Source organism: Buteo buteo, chromosome 16 (assembly GCF_964188355.1).
Source record: "Buteo buteo chromosome 16, bButBut1.hap1.1, whole genome shotgun sequence".
NCBI lineage: Eukaryota > Metazoa > Chordata > Aves > Accipitriformes > Accipitridae > Buteo > Buteo buteo.
The window spans coordinates 5,435,761-5,455,340 of record NC_134186.1 but is presented as its reverse complement, the minus strand read 5'-3'; the positions used below and the strand labels follow the sequence as shown (position 1 = coordinate 5,455,340).

Genomic DNA, 19,580 nt, shown 5'->3' with positions numbered 1-19,580 from the left:
TTGGGGCTGAGCCCGGTGTCTGTCCTACCTGGCCCGTTGCAAATGCAATTCCTCCCTTTCAACCCTGTTCATCCCAGACCCTCAACCACCCTGGGTTTTTCCATCTAGAAGTGATGGAGTCGACCCCGCTGCTTGCCTGATTCCCGCAGCAATTCCCCTCGGGGCCCTGAGAGCGGCCCTGACCCTGGGACACCATCCTGACCCGCCAGGAACACGACTGGCTGCCCGAGTCCCCGAAACGAGAGGAATGACCTAAAAATAGCCCAGGCTGGAACAAACTGGTGTTTGAATGGGAACTTTGTCCTCCCAGCGTGATGGCTGCTCCTCTGGGTGCTGGGTCAGGGTCCGGGATGGAGACCCGAGGAAGGACCAGGGATGGGGATGGGTGACAAAGGGAAATGGCTTTTGCCGGTCCTTCGCAAAGGATGGGACCTCTGGGATAGAGCCGTTGCCTTCCGTGTGGGATCTGGGGGCTGGAGCTGGCGTGGGGCCACCCAGGAGCCCGGGCTCGGCCCCCTGGGAGCCTGCGGGCTGCTGCTGCCTTCTGCTGGTGTTGGGATAAGGAGTTTGGGTTGGGTTTTTTTTTATTTATTTATTTGCATCTCTCTAGATTGCCATGGTGTTTGTTTGTTTACCTAATATTTTCCCTTGCTTGTAGCCAGGCAAAATGCCACAGGGCTCCAGGCTTGGCAGAATTTGCAGTTTGGGGGTGGGGGGCAAACTGTGGCATGGGGCTAAAGGGAAGCAATAGGGCTGAGCAACCCCTGCCCTGGCTGGTGGGGGGGGGTAAAGGCACCCTGTTCTTGGGACACCCAGCCTGGGGGAGGCTTTAAGGAAAAGCTGGGTGGTCTCCTGGTTGATGTCCCCAGGGCTCGGCGGCAGAGCGAAGGGTCCGAGCATCGGTGGTTGGTGTTTGCTGTCCTGGCGCTTGTCCCCTGGGGAAATGAGCCAGGGACAAACGTCCCCTGGGCATTTGACATGGGGCGTAAACGTCCCCTGTGCTGCCGGCGTCCTTGCACCTGCAATGGCAACGGTCCTGCCTGGCAAAGCATCGCGGCTCGGGCAGAGGGGCCGTGTGGGACCAGGTCCCTGGTGCCACCCGTGTCCCTCCAGCGTGCCCGGGCCAGCACTGGGGAGGGGACAGGCTGGGAGCCCCTTGGGGAGGGCAGGGGCAGCGGGGATGGTCGTCAGCTCAGCGTCCCCTCGCTGTAGGGTTGCCCTGGTGCAGGGCTTCCAGGGCTGATGGGTTTTTCTGCCAGGACACGCTGCCGGAGTCCAGCGCGCCCCGGTACGTGATGCTCCCCCCGTTATCGCCCCATGCCAAGCCGGGCACTGCGGGGACGGGCTGGGACCCACCTTTGCTGCGGGGCAGCTCGCTGGAGCCAGGCAAAGCTTAGTGCTGCTCCTTGGGTAATGTTAAATAATTCAGAGAGGGGGCAGGTGATGCCTTGGCCGACTGGCTGCTGAGCAGGGGACTGACACCCCAAAAAGCTGCTGACCAGGGGAATTAATCCTTTTCTTGGCCATTTGTCCCCCAACACGATGCCTTTGGCTGCAGCTCATCATGCCACTGCATTATCTGAAGGAGCTGGGACCTCCGCAAGACCCAGCTCCCCGGGACAGGGTTATTTAAAGTGCGTTTTGGTGTCACCCTAATGGGAATGGACAAGGCGAGGAGCCCGGGGCTGCCCTGGCCGTGTGCGACAGCCCGTGTTGGCTTAGAGAAATAACGTCATGTTCGACTCTGCCTCATTGTTCTAAGTAAATCAAGTTGCTGTGACAGGTTACAGAAAAGCAGCTCCAGCGGTGGTCATTTCCCAACTATCGGGGGCTGATTTCTGCGGCTCCTCTATAATTTTTGCTTTACAGTACATTGAGATTCAATACTTGGAGCAGCTTGAAAACAAACTGGCCAAAGGCAAGGTGTCAGTAAGATGCAATGACTTGTCTCTGGAGCAATTTGAATTAATGTTGCTTTTAGCATGTGAATATAGACATGTGCCCGAGTGACAATGAGGTCATGTAACCCTTCCCTTTCTGTCTGTTGGGGAAACTGAGGCACAAGGGAGGGTGGCATCACAGCCAGCCCCAGGGCTGCCCCTGCCCATAGGGATGTTTTTCCAGTTCCCAGTCTCCAACTGCACTAACTGGGCCAACTGGCTTTTGTTCTCTGTCGGGCTGGTGGCCAAGATGCCCCATCAGCTTTCTGCTTGGTATTTCTGTCCCTCCTAAAGATGCTGCAGTCAGAAAAAAAAATGAAACAGGACAAAAAAAGAGCTGGGTTAGACATCTCCCCTGCTCCAGTTCAATCCAATTCACTCGGGGTTTGGCAGCAGCTGCCGAGCAGAAACCCTCATCTGAGCTCACCTCAAATGCAATAGTTCAAAAAGGGTTTTATATCAAGTGATGATGCTTTAGGGAAAACTTGGACTCTGGGGCTCCCTTTTGGCCCCTTCTGGGGGCTTTGGTCCCACACATGTCCCCCCTGGGAATGGTTTAAAGTATCTGAAGCCACCAAGAGCACAGGACAATGCAGCTGGTGGCAGAGCCCAGTGCGGGGCTGGTGAGAGCTCCAGCAGTCATGGCACACAGCAGCACAGCCTGCACTGGCTCTGGCTTCGGTCAGAAAAAGCAAACTGCCACAAAGCTAGGCTGGGGAGAGAGACCTGGAGGAGGATGAGAAGATGAAAAAAGGCTTCAGGTCCAGGGAGGTAGTTTTGTTTGAAAATTTATTGAAAAATGCAATACAAGAAGCAATACTGAACACTTATGTCTGTCTAAATGCTACAGCAACTTTCCCTTTGATTTACTATGAAAGTCCAAAATAACAGCTCCTATCACTAGTCAATCTATAAAGATTTGCCAATTTTAAAAGTTCCTATCTTTATAAAGAAGAGTGTAAACGACTAGCCTAGACAATTCACAATTGCCTTAAAAAAATTGTACAAAGCTCCTTCATATTCTCAACTAAATTATTTTATTTTTTTTTTTACAAGTTTCATCTCTAAGGCTGGGACACTACCACCTCTTAAGGTAATTGTACAATTAGGAAAATCAGCAAACCACAGTTTATTAAAACCAGAAATCAGTCAGTCCTTTGCTAACACATCTGTGTGGTCAGAGATTGCTATTTGGCAACCAGAGCTGCCGTTCCAGTTTAATGGAGGAGAACATGAGCTCCTTGCCTTCCTTTCTATAAAAACATTCATTCATATATAAATAGCTTCCATATAATGTATATTATACAATCAAGACAGTCTCTGGGTGAATTTGTGGAGTGGGAAGAGCTGGGAACATTCATATAAATAGACCTTACTTAGCTGGTTTGTCCCTAGAAGTAACACAGCATGCTAAGAGCCAAGGATTTTAGAAACCCATCAGAGGTGGAAGGGATGCGGGCAGCCCTGCCATAGCCCCTGCTGAGGATGGAAGAAGCTTCTTCTGCTCTTAACTTTTATCTTCTTCCCAGGCTGCCGCTGCTCCTGTCCAGCCCCTGGGCTCGGGCGCTGCATGTAGACGGCTGTGTTGGCTGGAGAGGGTCAGCAGGGCTGGAAATCCCCCATGGGGTCAGACAGCAGGGTGATGGCAAAGGTCAGATGAGGCTCAGCGCAAGGGATGAGCTTGCTTGTCTGAAACCAGCTCTGGTCAGCACTATCGCCGTGAAGAGGCGATAACTTGTTTAAACTACTCAGGGAGAAGCAAGAACTTAAGAAGGGAAAGTGTGAGAATGAACAATCTGGAAACAGCCACCCCAAATCCAGGAAAAAAAAAAAGGGTGGTGGTGGTGTCTATGGGCCCTTAAAAAGGGAGGTACACAGACACAGTGAGCATATCCTTTTGGAAAGGAACCACCTCTCATGCCAGCAGGTTTTTCTCACCCTAGAAATCCCCTGCTTAGGGTGTTCTATCCCACTTATCGTGCTCCAGGCACAGGACACCCCAACTGAACAGCCAGGGCCAAGCTTCAGCCTTGCACCACGTTCTCCTAAATTCTCATGACAGCCAAGTGCCTTTAAGTGCTATGGACAAACTTAATTTATCATGCTGGCTTTGTCTGCTAAAGCTCAGAAATCCTCTTAATGATGACTCGGTGTGCCCTTTCACTCCTCAGGTAGCTGCAACAGGTTGAGAAGGAAGGACCGAGTGGCAAAAAGCTGAATTCCCAGAAAAGGGACATTGCCAGAGGGATGCTCAGCATGATGGGCGTTTAAGGCAAGCGTTACCCAACTAACTTGAGGACAGCAGGGACACAGATCTGTTAAAGGATCTGCGTAGCAGAATAAGGAAGGAAAGGGCTGTTCAGACATAAATAGGAAGACTTAATCTCTACACTACAGCTGTGGAGCCCAGGACTCCCTAAATCCCCAGAATAGGATGCCCGGTACCCAGTGGAAGGCAGAGCATCATTGTGGGAAGGGACCATGCACCCAGAGCAGCACAAGAAGCAGGTACCAGCATGGGAAGGCTGGAGGCTGGGAAGGACCCACGGCCAGCAAGGCTCAAAGAAAGCAAAAAAAATCCAGCAGCTCCAGCATTTTCAGCATAGTCTCCAATCAATACTGACAGCTTAATTAAAATTGCACCTGAATCTGAGAAGCTACACTAGCCCCAGTGTAGTTCAAAGGCTGTTTACAGCTAAACAGCAAGTCATTGCAGCCTGAGCTAAATCCAGTGACTTCTGAAACACATTATTCAAATTTAAAATAGCAGAGAGCTTTTTTTTATTGCCATTTGCTTCCCATCCTCGACTGAGGAGCAGCAGCAGAGCACTCCATGCCCTCAGCTACCAATGTGCCACACTATATATATATATATGGAAAAAAAAAACAACAAAAAAAAACCCAACAACCAAAACCACAACCTCAAAGTGTACTAAAGTGTTCACAAGTGTCTGGGCAGACTCTTTACAAAGATTGGGTTTTTGTTTGCTTTTTTTTTTTTTTTTTTAAATTTAAATGCTGGAAGGAGAAACCAGGGCATGATCAGAACATTTCCACACAGCTCAGAAAGCAGCAGTGGGACCTCAGCCCCCAGTGCTGTGGAGGGAAGCACATCCAGCCTCAGAAAAGATGTTTTCTGGTCACCTCCACCTAGCTGGAGATGGCCCCTGTGGTCTGTAAGCTCAGCCTAAAGATGCAGACACTAACCCTGGTATTTCATTCCAGCAAGGTGGTCATGAAGCCAAAGTACAGATCCTTAAAGCCAGCATGGAAGAGGGGGTGGCAGCACTTTCCACATGGCTTGGCTCGATCATGACCAGCAACACCTGACACCTAAGATTTCTTGTTCAGCCTCTCCAAATACAGCTTTACAGACCTAGGAAGGATTGTCTAAAGGATTTTAAATTAAATGATAGTAGGATATATGCCCTGGTATATGGGTAACAGGTTTAGCTTTAAATAGCACTGTGAGGGGAGGAAGAAACCCAACCCATAACTTACAAAAAAAACTCCCCTAATTTAAAAATCATGAACACAAGTGAAAAACTATGACACTGAAAAAAACCCAGTTACTATGAATGCTGCATAAGCCTACCTTAATAGCATTCAGAGTCCAAACACCTTAAACGCACACTTCTAAGGGCTTTTTAATTTAATGGCATCTAGAAAACACAAACAGGTAGGTAGCACTCGGCAGAGACACACAGGAGGAAGGCGAGTTGCTATCACAGTCCTCTTAAAGCTCTAAAATTCACAGTATAAGATACTTGAAGCAACTTCCAGTATTCCTTAAATCTAGTCAACTATTAAGATGTGTGCATAGGCTACACCACAAAACCCTACTGTGTTCACACATCGGGGGCCTGAAACCCAACGGGGAGGAAACTCGGAGCGAAGACAGCAGCTCTGCTCTGCACGCCCAGGTATCATGGCCGGAGTCTCAAGCTCCCTAGAGCTAAACAAAATCAAGAGGCAATCAGAAATGCTGCACAAAACTGAAGTCTGACTTTTTTAAACTGACTCTCCCAGCAGAAGGACCCATGGCTTTTTGAAGGCGCGTATGGATCCCGCGCTTGGAATATGCACGGATGTGGCTTATCTCCGTTATCCCTGATGAGGCAGAGGGAATATGACTTAAAAAAGTGACCCTTTGAGCCCTGCGAGGTGTGTCAGGGTCTGTATCTGAAGAGGCTATGCGTGAGAGGGAATGCAAAATTGAAAACCTGTAAAAAATATTCAGTACAGTTAGAAATATGGCATACTTTTGTCACAATATATAAAAAAAAAATCTATATCCAACGGGATCCAGTAGAGTCTGGAAAATCCCAAGTAAAATGTCAAAGCGCAACTCCTAATAAATGATATGAATGTCTCTGAGTGTCAAGTCTTGTAAATCCGAGGTCTTTGTGCTCCAGGTAGTTTCTTGGTAATTTTGCTGGGTTTCTTTTTCCTGGTGTTGTGTCTGGCAGGAATGCTACCTAGAAAGAGAGAAACATGGTAAGTCATGGCTACTAACAGCCATCTTTCTGGGAAAGAGAGGAACCTGCTTCCCTGAAGCTGTCAGAGAACTGAAATCAGAAGATGAGTTAACCATCAATGGTAGGTGTGAATTCAGGCTCAGAGCCACCACCAGGCACCTGGCACAAACAACGCCCTGCTCCCATCCCTGAAGGATCGTATTTTAAAAGTTGCAAGCCCAGGAACCGTTAGGAAACCTGTCCCATTTTTATTTAGGTTTGAAGAGATAAAAAGCTCCACCACAATGTCTGTTTAACCATGCTGTGTCTCCTGTTGCCTAACTTCTTCTTGTTCCACCTCCCAAATCTCAGCAAGTACCAAGTTTGTTGGGATGAGGCAGGACACACGCAGGGCAGCGGATGGCACAGACTTGGGCAACACCATCATCACAGGCATCAGGATGGGCTTTACAGCACTGATGTACAGGCAGAGCTGGATTCCTCAAGCAGCTCTTTCCCAAAACCATCAAGACTGCAGAAAAGGGATCTTTCCAGGCAAGTCAGGAGCACGAGGTCCATCTCAGGTACTGACACAGGCAGGGGTCTACGTGAAACCTATAGGTCAGTGTGCTTCAGGTGCATCAGAGGTGTTTGGTAAGGCAAAACAGCCTCATCGCAGGAGCCACGTAGCGTCTTTTAGACAATTTTGGCTCACTTCCACAGCAGGATTAGTCTGTATTTGTGACTGCTTCATCAGCCTTAAATGATTTAATAGGAACAGCCTGAGCAGGACTCATCATCAGCCAACAATAATAATTTTACTTAAACTTTGACCATATTTAGCCAAACCTCAGTTGCACAGAGATCAAGCCCCCCACCCTGGGGGGAAAGCAGCACCCGTCACTCACTTATACATGGTCTCCCTACTCACACAGCCTCGCTACTCCTCTGCAATCTCGGTCTCCTGGTGTACAACCACTTTGGTCACCGACATGTCCGGGTGCTGCTCCTTTGCTGCCTTTATCGCCTGCGCTAGAACCTGAAAGAGACCACATTTCAGAGCATGCCACCGAGGGTCCTCAGGGGAATAAGAGGCTTTCTAACTCTGGGGAGAGAAAAAGAAAAGTGATTCCACTTCAGCTGCACAGTTTGGTGACTTTTGGTGGTATTAGATTTTCTTCTGAAAGGAAAAGCTGTTTTCTAAGAATACACTACATCTCTCCACTGCCCCATGGTAGAAGATGGATGAGAGCAATTAAGCAAACCCCGTTTATTCTTCCAGCAAGTGCGATGAGCACATTTCAGGTATCTTCTCCGACATTTTCTTTTGGAATTAATAAACTAGTTCTTGTTGTATGAATATTCTCCAGCCCCGTGATACTTGCAACTAAAATTAAATTCAAAGTATAATTCTCTGATGACAAAATCATCACTTCCAACACACTCTAGAGGCCAATGAGGCTGACTCATCAGAAAGGTTTCCTATAAAGCCAATGAGATTTAATGCAGGTGCTGAGTGCTATGAAATGACTTCTGGCACTATACAGTAGCAATAGCACTTCAGAGTTACTAGAAAATTAATGCAGATCATCCAGATGCCAAGTAAAACTTTTATTTCACATTTTTGTGGATTTTTTTTTTTTTTAAATTGCATTTGTCCAAACCAGTCCTGGAATCAAAACTTTGCTGCCAACACCAGTTTCAGAGCAGAATTAAGCTTTGCTGGCCCAGCTATACAGCTGCCTGCTGTCAAAGAGGAATTTAGTTACTGAAATCAGTTTTAAAGTTTTATTTCTACCCCAGTAAAACTTCCCTAGGTTGTTTTCTGGTTAAGTTGTCTTCAGAAGGGCAGCCTGTCTAGTCGTGCCAGCTCTGAGAAGCTCTTTTGGACTGCATCCAAGCTCCTACCTGGTCGTGATCTACATCTGCATCTCCTGTGATGACAATCCTTTTTTCAATCCGTGTCTCTGAAATACCACCTTTTACAGTCTAGTACAAAAGGAAAAAACTACTGTTAGTCTAGAAGTGAAAAAGAATTTGAGTGCACTGGGGCTGCCTTTCTAAAGACGGTATCAAAAATAGTGTTACCAAATACTGCTGTCGTACCACAGCATCAGAATCATGGGGGAAAACTGCCACTGCTCAAAGAAAAAATGTCAAATATTCCTTTTCTTATAATTGAACCAGGGAAGACCTTTGACTCACAGTCCATGTCCACAGACTGTACTGCAATTAATGCATAATCTACAGTCTTAGTTCACCACAGGGAAACCTGGGACCCTTGTGCTTTGTTTCAGGTATTAATCACGTTTTTTGAAAGGAACTTTCAAAAGCTATTTTTTCTATTATTCAACTCTGCCCATCTCTCTATCATGTTGCTGTTTTAGTTGTTGTTGTTGTTTTATCATGTTCCTGTAGTGTTACCTTTGTGATCTGTGTGGTGGTGGTGCTGCTGGTGGTTTCCGAAGTGATGGTCTGAGCAGTCAGCAGGATGCCAGGGTCTAAATCTCCATTGCCACCATCTGTCTGTGGGATAGAAGAACAGGCCATCATCTCTGTGGGCAGCGTGGACAGAAGCAGGGGCTCCACATCAACAGAGCAGGATGAAATCCAAGGACAGAAACTCTTCTCCGTCATGGACCGCGGGACTGAGTGAGGTGATCTGCAGCCGGCTGAGCTGCGCCCAGCTGCACAAGGACTTCGCAGGTCTCTGAAGGCTCAGCACAAAGCCCCTGGACTTTAAGGTTGAAAATGCAGGGATCCACAAAATCACCCAGGCAGGACCTATGACACTCCTCAGACCAGGTGGGCTAGGATATACCCAAATGTGGGTACACTGCAATGCCGGTCATGCTCCTCCTTGCCAAGCTGCATGCTTTGGACCATGGAGGGAGACCAAAGCAGACACCTATCCTGAACTACACCTGCCTGGATCCACAGAGGTTCACAAAGCCAGAGAGCACAATCTGATTCAGAAGGTACTTGCTACCTTTCCTCCCTCCTGACGCCACCTTGCACATCACTCGCTTTAAACTCTGCAGAAGCAAAGTCCAGATACCTGCTGAACTAGGAACAACTTCTTTTACAGCTGGTTACATGGTTCCCATCCTGCACGACTTGACTTTTCAAGGTCTGCTAAAAAACCTAAAATAAGTCATCCTTGCCATCTCATCCCGGCCGCGTCTCCCTTACGGTGTACCACACACGAATGCTGGGCAGCATCCCCAGCACGGTGGTGGGACGATATCTGGAATTACCACAAGGTGGGACCATTTTCCACAGACTGGGAGAAATCTCATGGCACGTCACAAGCCAGTGCACGCACGGCCAACTTCTCCCAGCCCGGGAGACACACTTTTCCTTTTCATTTCCCAATTAGAAACGGTAACAGCAGTAACCAGAGCAGAACTGCTCTGTTCATCTACTCGCTCGCTGTGAAACATGGCGATGCTCACCACTGCCCGGTGTGGGCATGTCTGAATGCGTCCTCTACTCCAGCAATCAGGGAGGATGCTGAGCAGCCACGGGATTCCTTGGGAATCCCAAATTATACAAGTGTGGTCCATGGGCTACCCATACCTGACCCTACATCCCACAGTCATTGCACTCCAGCAGCAGAGCATGGGCTGCTTCTAAGAACCACAGTTATGACAAACCCAAAGCTAACAAAGGCTCCAAATTCTCAAATACACAAATAAAACCTATTTTAGATTGAGGATTAATTTTAACCTCAGCAATGAAACCATACCTGCACATGTTGGTATCGCTCCACTAACATTTCTAGTTTCCAATCACTGGATACCCACTCTGGTTGCATTTTATACAAAACTTTTGGTTTTCCACGCCTGTTTCAGGGTTGAAACCTAAAGGACAATCGAATCATTTATATACCAAGTTCTGAAGAGCATAAACAGCCAGGAGAGCTGGAGAAAACAAGACAAGGCATCTCTTGCAGATAAAAGTCCAACTCGGGTTAACTCCATACAGTCAAATCCACATTCTGAAGCCACCAGCAGCTGAAGATAACTTCTGTTTGCACACACATCTTGAAAAAAATATTACTCTTCAGGGATAGTAAAAACACTGCTGCTCTAAAAACACCAGCTGCACCTGGAAATAGCATCCACAGCATCAGCTGACGTCTGTGCTGTGACTCAGGTGCTTGGAGAAAAGCAGGTGCTGCTGTTTCATTTGGAGGATCTGGAAACAAAACGCTTACTTGAGTTTAATTAAGCCCCTGGAAAACTAATTAGAACACACCTTACCTGTGCAGCTTCATAGGTGATGGTCTTCGTCTCCGTGTGGACAATGGGGACTTCTTTTGTGGGAATTTCACTTTTGACGGCACTGGACACATCGGAGATGGTGACCGTCTGTGTCTTCACTAGCGGTGGCTATGAAACAGGGTTAAAAACATCTCTGTAAAGACCCAGTTAGCATTTCCACGTGACCGTGCTGCTGGCAAAAGTTCTGACACTGATCTGATAAAAGCACTGTGGGAACCAAGGTCAGCCTGGAAATCTTTGGTTTTAGGCCTCTGGTATGACACACACTGCTCAGAGGGCAGAGAACATGCGTGAGGATTAAACAGAAAAATCCTCCAGACCTTCCCCAACACCGTGCCTCAGCCCAAGCGAGGCATTAAGGATTTAACCAGTGTGTCACAATACCACGAAGAAACTGTCTGCACTGATTATTAACTTTCTAATTACTAGAAGCTCATTGCCAGCTGCCAGTAAAAGATGACCCTCATCTACTGATGACAATGTCAAGACTAGTAGAAACCCTGCGCAAATAAGACTTATCACAGCTGAGAAGCTTTATCCTGACTGCAAGTGAAACACTGCATTATTAAAAATCCTCATCAGATCCTAGGTCTTTAACTTTTATTAAATCAATGTCAGACAAAACAGAAACATGACATCTTGAAAGAGAAATGGGGGGGGAAGAGAAATCAGTTGTTCCACCACCTGGTAAGTATCCAGAGGAAGACAAGAGTTAGTTCAGACCCACAGTGTTTTCCCAGAGGGCTCGATTTCTGCTCACCGTCCCCAAACCTGGCAGATGCCACCATGATTGTTAGCAGGGGAACTGGACGTCTATTTGACCATAAGCAATTAATATCAACACTGAAGCAGGCAAAAATATCTCCCACGGTGGGGAGCAGAAAGGGGATATCAAAGCCCACGTTCACAATGTAAAAGCACGTTTGACAGCGCTTCAAATTTGCTCTGCTGTGCTAAGGCTCAGCCTCCAGTACAGCAGGAGATGGCAAAAACCTTACAGAACTAAAATTACATGCCTTTGGAGCCTAAATATTTCCCTTTTGGGGGACGCACAAGATGCTTTGATCAAAGAAAGGCAAAGGGCGTTGCGCTGCGGCAATTGTATTTAATGCAAAGATAAATCGAGTGGGGCTCGTATTTAATGCAAAGATAAATTGAGAGGGGCTTGTGTGCACTGACTGTGGGAGATTAACTGGCTAATTAGCTCCAAGCATGAGTCCAAGCCAAGCAAACACAACTCCTCTCTGGGTCCGTGGCATCTGCTTGCTGCAGTGTTTGGGGTCCCACTCCAAAGCCAGCCGGGGGGGGTGTGGGGGAGCAGGCGCTGGGGCTCACTACCTGGAAGCAGCGAATGACTGCTGGCAGCCCGTTATTAACATCTGAGTCGTGACACTCGCCATTTAGCTTTCTAAAGGCAAATCTGTCTTCGCCATCCTCTGCCACCTCCTCCTCTCCTCCCGAGGGCTGCCAGGGAGGTGCGGCAGGGCTGGCGGGGGGCTCCAGCTCAAAGAGCTCCGAGTCCTTCTCCGCATCCGCACAAACCCCCTTTCCACATCTCAGGTCCTCCTCGCTCGCGGGGAGGCTGGGAGCCGCCGCCTCCTCCTCCTCCTCCTCGCTGCTTAGGGAGGAAGCAGCAAAGTCATGGCCGGGAGAAGGCTCTGAGGCGGGTGGCACTGGGGTCTCACTAAAAGCTAGTGACTGCTTTGAGCCCTCGCATGCAAAGCCAGTGTTAGCACTGCTCCTCTCTGGCACTGCAGCCACATCCTCTCTGGAGAGAAAGTCACTCATTTTCTAAAAAGAAACGAATACACAAAAAAGGCCAGAGAGAGAGAGAGAGAGAAAGAGAGCGTTAGGGAGAACAGGAGGTCATGAAGCATAAAGGCAAAACATCGGTTTCTTACAATACATCACATCTCCAGTAACGCATGCAACAGCAGTGGGTTTGCACACTTGAAAACCTTTGTGCTATGCGACGTATCCAGTGCATTTACTGACACGGCTTTCCTGGCAAATTAATAATCCGCTCTCCTGAAGTTTAAGGAATTAATATTAAAACAACTCTCTGCACCTAAAGGAAGAGCCACCACTAAGCACTTTTTGCCCAGTTTGGAAACAGGAAAAATTTCAGTGTAGCAAGTGGGGACTTGTGCACATCCAAAATTCATGTGTGCCACAAAACCCACTGACTACACCAAAACCACACCCCAATTCTGCTTTTAACTCCTTGAAATATTTTACGCTGTGTTTTAATTTGCACATGGAGGTGAAGAGAATAAGCTCAGAATTAGCGTGCACAATAATCCACAGAGCCTGCACCTTGCTCTTTTCTTTGCCCCGGGAACGCTCACACCTCTGAGCACCCTCGTTGCTGTTGCAGTCTCTGGGATAACTAACACAGACTTGTCATTATGGCATTGGTAAAATTATTGTAAGAATACCTACAAGTTAGTATTGAAATCAACTGCTTCAATTACCACGAGGCTCCTGAATTGGCGATGCAGTGTGGTCATCTGAAGGAACTTTTACTATTTCTTTGAGACAAACCGGTTCAATTAACTTAGCACAAAACTTTTCAGCTGAGGAATAAAGAAACGCGGCTTTAAGCTGGAAAGCCAGATGTTCACACCAGTGTGTGCTGATCCCATCGTCACCAAGCATGCGGTTCAGTTGACTGCTTAACAAGCTGCATTTGCCCATTTATTCAGGACTATCGAAATATTTGTAACATACTTGATCCCAAAAGCAGTTGGCGCACAGAAACCTTCGCGGTAGCTAAACCTCCCGAAGGTGGAACATAATTGGCATTTGTGATGGTGCACCCCAGAGAAGACACGTAATGAAGCAACTCAGCCCTCCGAGAAGCAAGCAAGCATGTCTAGAGCACCTGAGATATTTGGGAAGAGCGTGCCAAGCCAGAGGGTTTAACTAAGGCTGGTGCTATTCTGCTCTCCGTTCAGCTCGTTAGCAAGGTCTCAACTAGGTCTTCTCACATCTCTGGGAGCCCTCTAGCCAGGAGGGAAGCAACAGTGATAGAAGAGAAGAAAAGAGTTAAAACATGAACAAGACAGAAAGCTTTAGCAAAAATCAGTTGTTTGCCCAAATGCCCGAGTGATGAATATTTCATATGCACAGAGAAGCAGCATTTCAGTCACCAGCAGTAAATGATGGCTACAGTCCTGCCCTGTGCTAGAAGTTGTGTTTCTCATTATTGACATGGAAAGTTGCCTTCAAGGAAGGGCAGAATAAGCAGTTACATGCACCTACAATTTTACACATATCAAAGTTGTCGCATCATCCAGCATCAGGGAACAAGGAGGGAAAAAAACCAGAGGGATGCTGCTATTTCTTCTCAATAATTAACCTCACGGTTGATTTCTGGTAACTTTGTATAAAAATAGCCACATATCTGTTCGTCCAAAAACAGTGATTAAATTTTCATAAAAGCATGGCAAGTCCATTTTGTCAACTGTTATTCTAGTTTTGGTGGTGGTATTAAGATGAACAGAAACTGTTGCCTCACTTTCTATTACGAAGATTCTCTGGGCAACCAAAAAACTCTAATTTGTGCTTAAAATGTGAGGTCTGAACCCTGTGGGTTATCCGGTACAATGCATTTTCTGTACACCAGAGGCTTTCACCCTGACTGACCTCATCTAATGGCACAGTTCAACAGTATGTTAAGAACAGGAGCTGCCTTATGTAGGAACAAATAGATGCTTATTTTAGTATCATTTCAAGAAATGACTCTTCCACCATTCCTCCTGGGTATTTTTCAGTTCCCTGCTTCTTTATGTTGCAGATAGATTACCTATAAGATTTCTCTCCATTAGGATTTCCAGCCTCTTGGGCTTCTCTTAAGTTCTTGGGATACTGCTTAGGAAAACGCATTTAATAGGAACGAAGGGACAGCGATCAGCACTGTGGTGATCAGGTCAGACCACACACATAGGGAAGTGTTATTTCTGATCAAAACCCACTTCCATACATGCTCCTCCAAAGGTATATCCACCTCCTACCCTCATTTTGCCTAACGCAAGATACTATACTGCGATATTTCACAAAACAGAATAGGAACGGAGGTTATCAGCTTTGAACGCCCACGTCTTAATCTTGCTTTAAAACCTGAATTTATATACTGCCACTATACTGATCTTTCCTTAATTATATATGCTACATCTTGCAAATTAATCAGGGGATCTTGAAAAGACACATCTTCTGGGGTTTAATGGAAAATGCCTTAGGAGCAAGATTGCCTTATACCAGCTGGGGCACTACTCGACCAAGAGGAAGAAACACAGATAAAACAAAGCAGATTAAACAGCTACACAAACGTAGATCTGTTTCAGAGACAAACATTTGTATACAGTCAAAACAACTTCCCAGCTCCCTTTCATATACACAAAAAATAATTTGCATTTTGGAAGTATCTTGTATGGTAAAAGCATAAAGGAAGGGAAAAGCTTAAATGAAGCCTATGGCATACATATATTGCTTGTCAGTAGAACCAAGTGTGGCAATAAACATGCAAACTATAAAAACAGAATGAAATCCTGATAAGATCAACCGATCAGAAGCACTTTTTTTTCTTGCCTTCCTATTCTACCAGTAAGAAGACAGACTCATTGAAAGGTATTTGTTTCTATATAAAATTATCTATTTACACACACCTTTTTTTTTTAAAATACAACTATGCTTGCACCTATATTTAAAAACACAGTTTGCATGTAGGCTAGAAAAGATTATCTTTTTATAAAAGAAAAACAAAAAACCCCTAGGAATTTGAACATCTGTTACAAATTCTGATCTTATCAAGATTTATTTTAATTTGCAAATGCAAAAGCATTGCTATTTTTAGGGCTCAGATTTGCAGAGTTCCAAGCTCTCCTTGAGACCCATGAAACCTGGGAGTGCCTGGGCTGCAAACTACTCATTTCCAGAGACACAAAACCAAACCAGGGATGTCTAAAACATGAAGCAGACTATTCGCACAAGCCATACGCAATGTAAAGAAAACACAGGACATGATGCAGTGCCCCAGAAGAAACAAATCGAACCAGACATGAATGCGACTAAACCATTACCCTGCTAAATACAAATTTTTGTGCACCTGATGCTGACAAATACTGAGGATATAGCTTAATTTAAGCGTTACAGTGGAAAAAAGTGACACACAATAATTCAGACTGGGGATAAATTAATAACAGGCTTAATTGCATGGCTGATACCAGCAACCGAAAGGATTTATTTTTCTTAAAAATTGTTTTTGTATAAATTTGTTTGCCTGTATTTTTTCAAGAACCTACTATTTTGGATCAGGATATATACATATGAACCAGCTGCCCTGCACTGCCAGAACGGATACCTGCTTTGCTTTATGTAGCCCATGTAGGCACGCTGCTGCCTCTCCCCAGAAATATTCAATTATCCTCATCCCAAACCAGACTCCTATCCTGCGGGAAACTTAAGGAGTGCAAAAATGATGTCAACCTGCCAGTTACCAAAGACATTTGATAAAAATTGATAAAACCATGAAATTACGGTGCATGCTAACTTCCTACAGCCACCATATGAAATGCTATAAATTCCAGCTAGTTAGTACTTCCCAGTCCCGTTCTTGTTCAGTATGGCGTTGCAGTCGTTAATGCTGGCGCATGTTATTAGGTTATCCCCAAACAAGTATCCACATAAGCTAACAGGCTCGGCGTGACCATCTACAGATGCACAAGTAGATGATGTTGCTTTTGCAGCGAACCACACTCACCAGTGAGAACTCCCAGATCAAGTCTCACAGCTGTCAAAGCACTTGGGTAAAAAGTATTATGAAGCAGAAAACAAGAGATCCTTATTTTACAGTACCTGCCATGCCTTATAGAACTGCTTTGCCTTAAAGATAGAAGTTAAAAAGTTTAGAAGCTGTTCAACAAATCCTGGCATTTGAAAATGATGGCCATTACCTACGGATTTGCATTTTTGGATGGATTTTTTAATTGCCATTGATCTGATCACAACATTCTGACCAGCCTAGTCAGACAACAGAAGGATAAAAGAGAATTTGACCAAAGTTAAAAGTAAGGCTAGAAAATACACAGCATGCTACAAGCTTAAAAAGATTAAATTGCTGTCATGAATAAAAATCCCAGGATATTGCACAATACACAACAGCCACCTCCAGTCCACTGCATCAACTACTTGGCAACATGAAACAACCTCAAAATCAATACTTAAATTATTAAAATAACGTTGCTGAGCAATGATTCCTTTCCCCATCCACCCTGATCCCCTTCCCATCCCTTTTGTGGGGCAGGTACTCTTGGATGAGGGGCTTCTTATTCCAAATTCCCTCTGCAGAGAAAAAGCTGCTAGTGGCATTGCAAAAACTGCCTCTGATGTAGTGTAGCAGCAGCAGGTGAAAAGAGCAGGGATACCATCAGGGTTTATAACTGACATAAATTCTGTGCTCCTGCATTTCACTTGCTTCATTTCATAAATAAAGTTACAGCTCTGATCTGGTGCCAGGCTCATCCAGGAGAGCAGCAGCACAAGCCTTGTGCCACTCCATCGCAGCCAGATTTGCTTTCCTGTGATCGCTCGTGACTGCACAGAATGAGCCAAACAGTTTAACCAGAAGTAAATAACCTCACAGAAGAAAAGTTGGGAGTTAAAATTAAGACTGACTTTTGATACAGCCTCTAGACACAACTTCAGGCAGCTTCAACCAGCTAAAACCCAACCAGAGGTCTGCATTGTATAACCAAGCAGAAAGGCGGTGGTTAATTAGGGAACATGGTTTCTTTGCTTACAAAAATAGAAAGGAGCAATTTTGTCCTCAAATTAATACAACATGCAGGCCAGAGGCTCTTGCAGTTGCATTGCACAGGACCCGCGATGCTTCTGCTCTCGGGACAACTTTCTGCAAGCTGTTTTTCCTATTATTCAGTCTCAAAAGTGAAGAGGGAGAACATGTTAGCGTTACATTAAGTATCTGGTAGAGGGCTGAACCTTCTGACCCCTCTGGAAACAAAGCCTTTCTTAAACCAAGCCAGATTTAATCCTCAGTTGAATTATTCTGGCCATTTTGAGAGTGTGCATTGCTTACAGCTGTAGTCTTGCATGTCCCCTCTCCCCAGGGGCACGAAACCCACACCAGAGAGTGCCCAGCAGACCCAACACCCTGAATGCAACCAGTAACAGCTAGGGTCTGATGGCTCGTGGTCTGAGAAAGCTATACTGAGGGTTAGTCCAAGGTAGTTGTTAACACAGGTCATATATAGCCTTTTTGTTAATAAGCAGTGGAAAGAAGAATCTGATTTGCAATAACATTTATTAATGATAAATGTACATATTTACAAAGAAAAGTCTGAGAAAAAATACAAAACCAAAAAAGTGTTCCAAAAGAGAGCATTTTAGATAAAAAAGAAAGTGTTTTTAGTCCCCACAAACTGATCCAACGTGACTGTGTACCACCGCTAGAAGATCCCACAGTGGCACAAACCAAGGCTAGTCTTTCCCTCCAGCTTCACAAACCAAAACAGATCATGGAACCATACAATGGTTTGGATTGGAAGGGACCTTAAAGATCATCTAGTTCCAACCCCCCTGCCAACTTTCCACTAGACCAGCCCCATCCAACCTGGCCTGAACACTTCCAGGGATGGGGCAGCCACAACCTCTCTGGGCAAACAGGGACACAAGAGAAACCACCACTGTCACGTTCTCCAAAGTGCAGACCAAAGGGTTTCTAAATGAATCCGTAACCCTTCTTTGAGCTAAATTTTTCCAGAAAGCATCCTTCCTCAGTCTGTAAGTCAGAACAGGTGCCATCAACTCATGACCAGGAAAAACGAAACCCAATAAACCAGTGGAATAATTCTCAGAGTGACAAATTACTGACCCTTACGTGAAGTTAAAGACACTTTTTGCCTATAACCTTCCTGAGGAGCCCCACGGTACGGACACAGAAAGGCCAGCCCAACCTCTTTCCTGCAAACATGAACTACTCCTTTGGTGCCACGCCAAGGAAATTCCATCTCTCCTCATTATTTCAGGATAGGAGGCAAATATTGAATACCTACTCTTTAGGGTCATCACTAGTTACTGCACAAACTGCAAGGGAGGAGAGTGGGTCTTAGCTTAACTCTGTAACCTAACCTGACCTGCCCGTAGAGAGTCCTCAGTTCATCTTCTATTGACCCGCAGGGCAAAGCGGCACACGGCAGGAGATGCAGACAATACCCTCATTTATCTGTTCACTTTTAATAATGGAAAAGAAAAAAGGGATGTTGTTTTACAGTAACGCACACCTTGAATATCACCGATGATCACTGTATACAGAGCGTGATACCTAACGCAGCCTCAGAGCTCAAACTGAGTTTCAAGGAATCGGCTCTGGCATACTTGCTGCTTCAAAACGCTAACGCCAACCTTCTCCTAAAGCATGAAAGCACAAGATTTTGCATTTTATCTGAAGTTCAGAAAAGCTGATATCAGGATAAGAATATTCAGAATGTGAGTTTCAGGATTTCTCACACCAACCTGGACGGGGTTACGTGCTGCGGACATTTCCACCTTCCCTTTGGAAGGGATAATTCAGCTTTCCATCACTCCCAGACTGGCATTGCACCAGCCACGTATGAACAGGGTGCGTTAATCCCACCACTGCTCGGGTCAGTGATGGTGTCGGGGCAGGTGGCTGGGGGGGCTGCGGTGCTTTGCAGCAAGTTTGTTCCTGAGGAAAAAAGGGAGCAAAGTACACGTGTTGGTTCCTTTATGAAAACCCTGAGACCTCTGCCCATAAACAAAGCTAGAGCAAATCAACTCTCCCTGTGCACGGGTACGACAGCAGGCTTCCCAAAATCCCTCCTTTCAGCGCCGCATCCTGCACGGTCATCAAGGGAAAA

General features: G+C 45.9%; 1 protein-coding gene across 19 annotated transcripts in view; it reads right to left on the bottom strand.

The window, feature by feature from the left end:
• Nucleotides 1–2,712: 2,712 nt before the first annotated feature.
• EPB41 (erythrocyte membrane protein band 4.1) overlaps nt 2,713–19,580 on the bottom strand; it is an 87,457-nt gene continuing 70,589 nt past the window's right edge. For 10 of the 19 annotated variants that reach the window (XM_075047647.1, XM_075047646.1, XM_075047648.1 and 7 more), the window contains 6 exons: nt 12,022–12,474; nt 10,663–10,791; nt 8,822–8,923; nt 8,306–8,386; nt 7,329–7,436; nt 2,713–6,418 (listed from right to left, as the gene is read on the bottom strand). In XM_075047647.1, coding sequence (XP_074903748.1) covers nt 7,338–7,436; nt 8,306–8,386; nt 8,822–8,923; nt 10,663–10,791; nt 12,022–12,474 — 864 coding nt within the window. In that variant the 3' untranslated portion in view covers nt 2,713–6,418; nt 7,329–7,337. The remainder of the gene's footprint in view (nt 6,419–7,328; nt 7,437–8,305; nt 8,387–8,821; nt 8,924–10,662; nt 10,792–12,021; nt 12,475–19,580) is intronic. The other 9 variants (XM_075047654.1, XM_075047655.1, XM_075047657.1 and 6 more) reach the window with 1 other exon arrangement.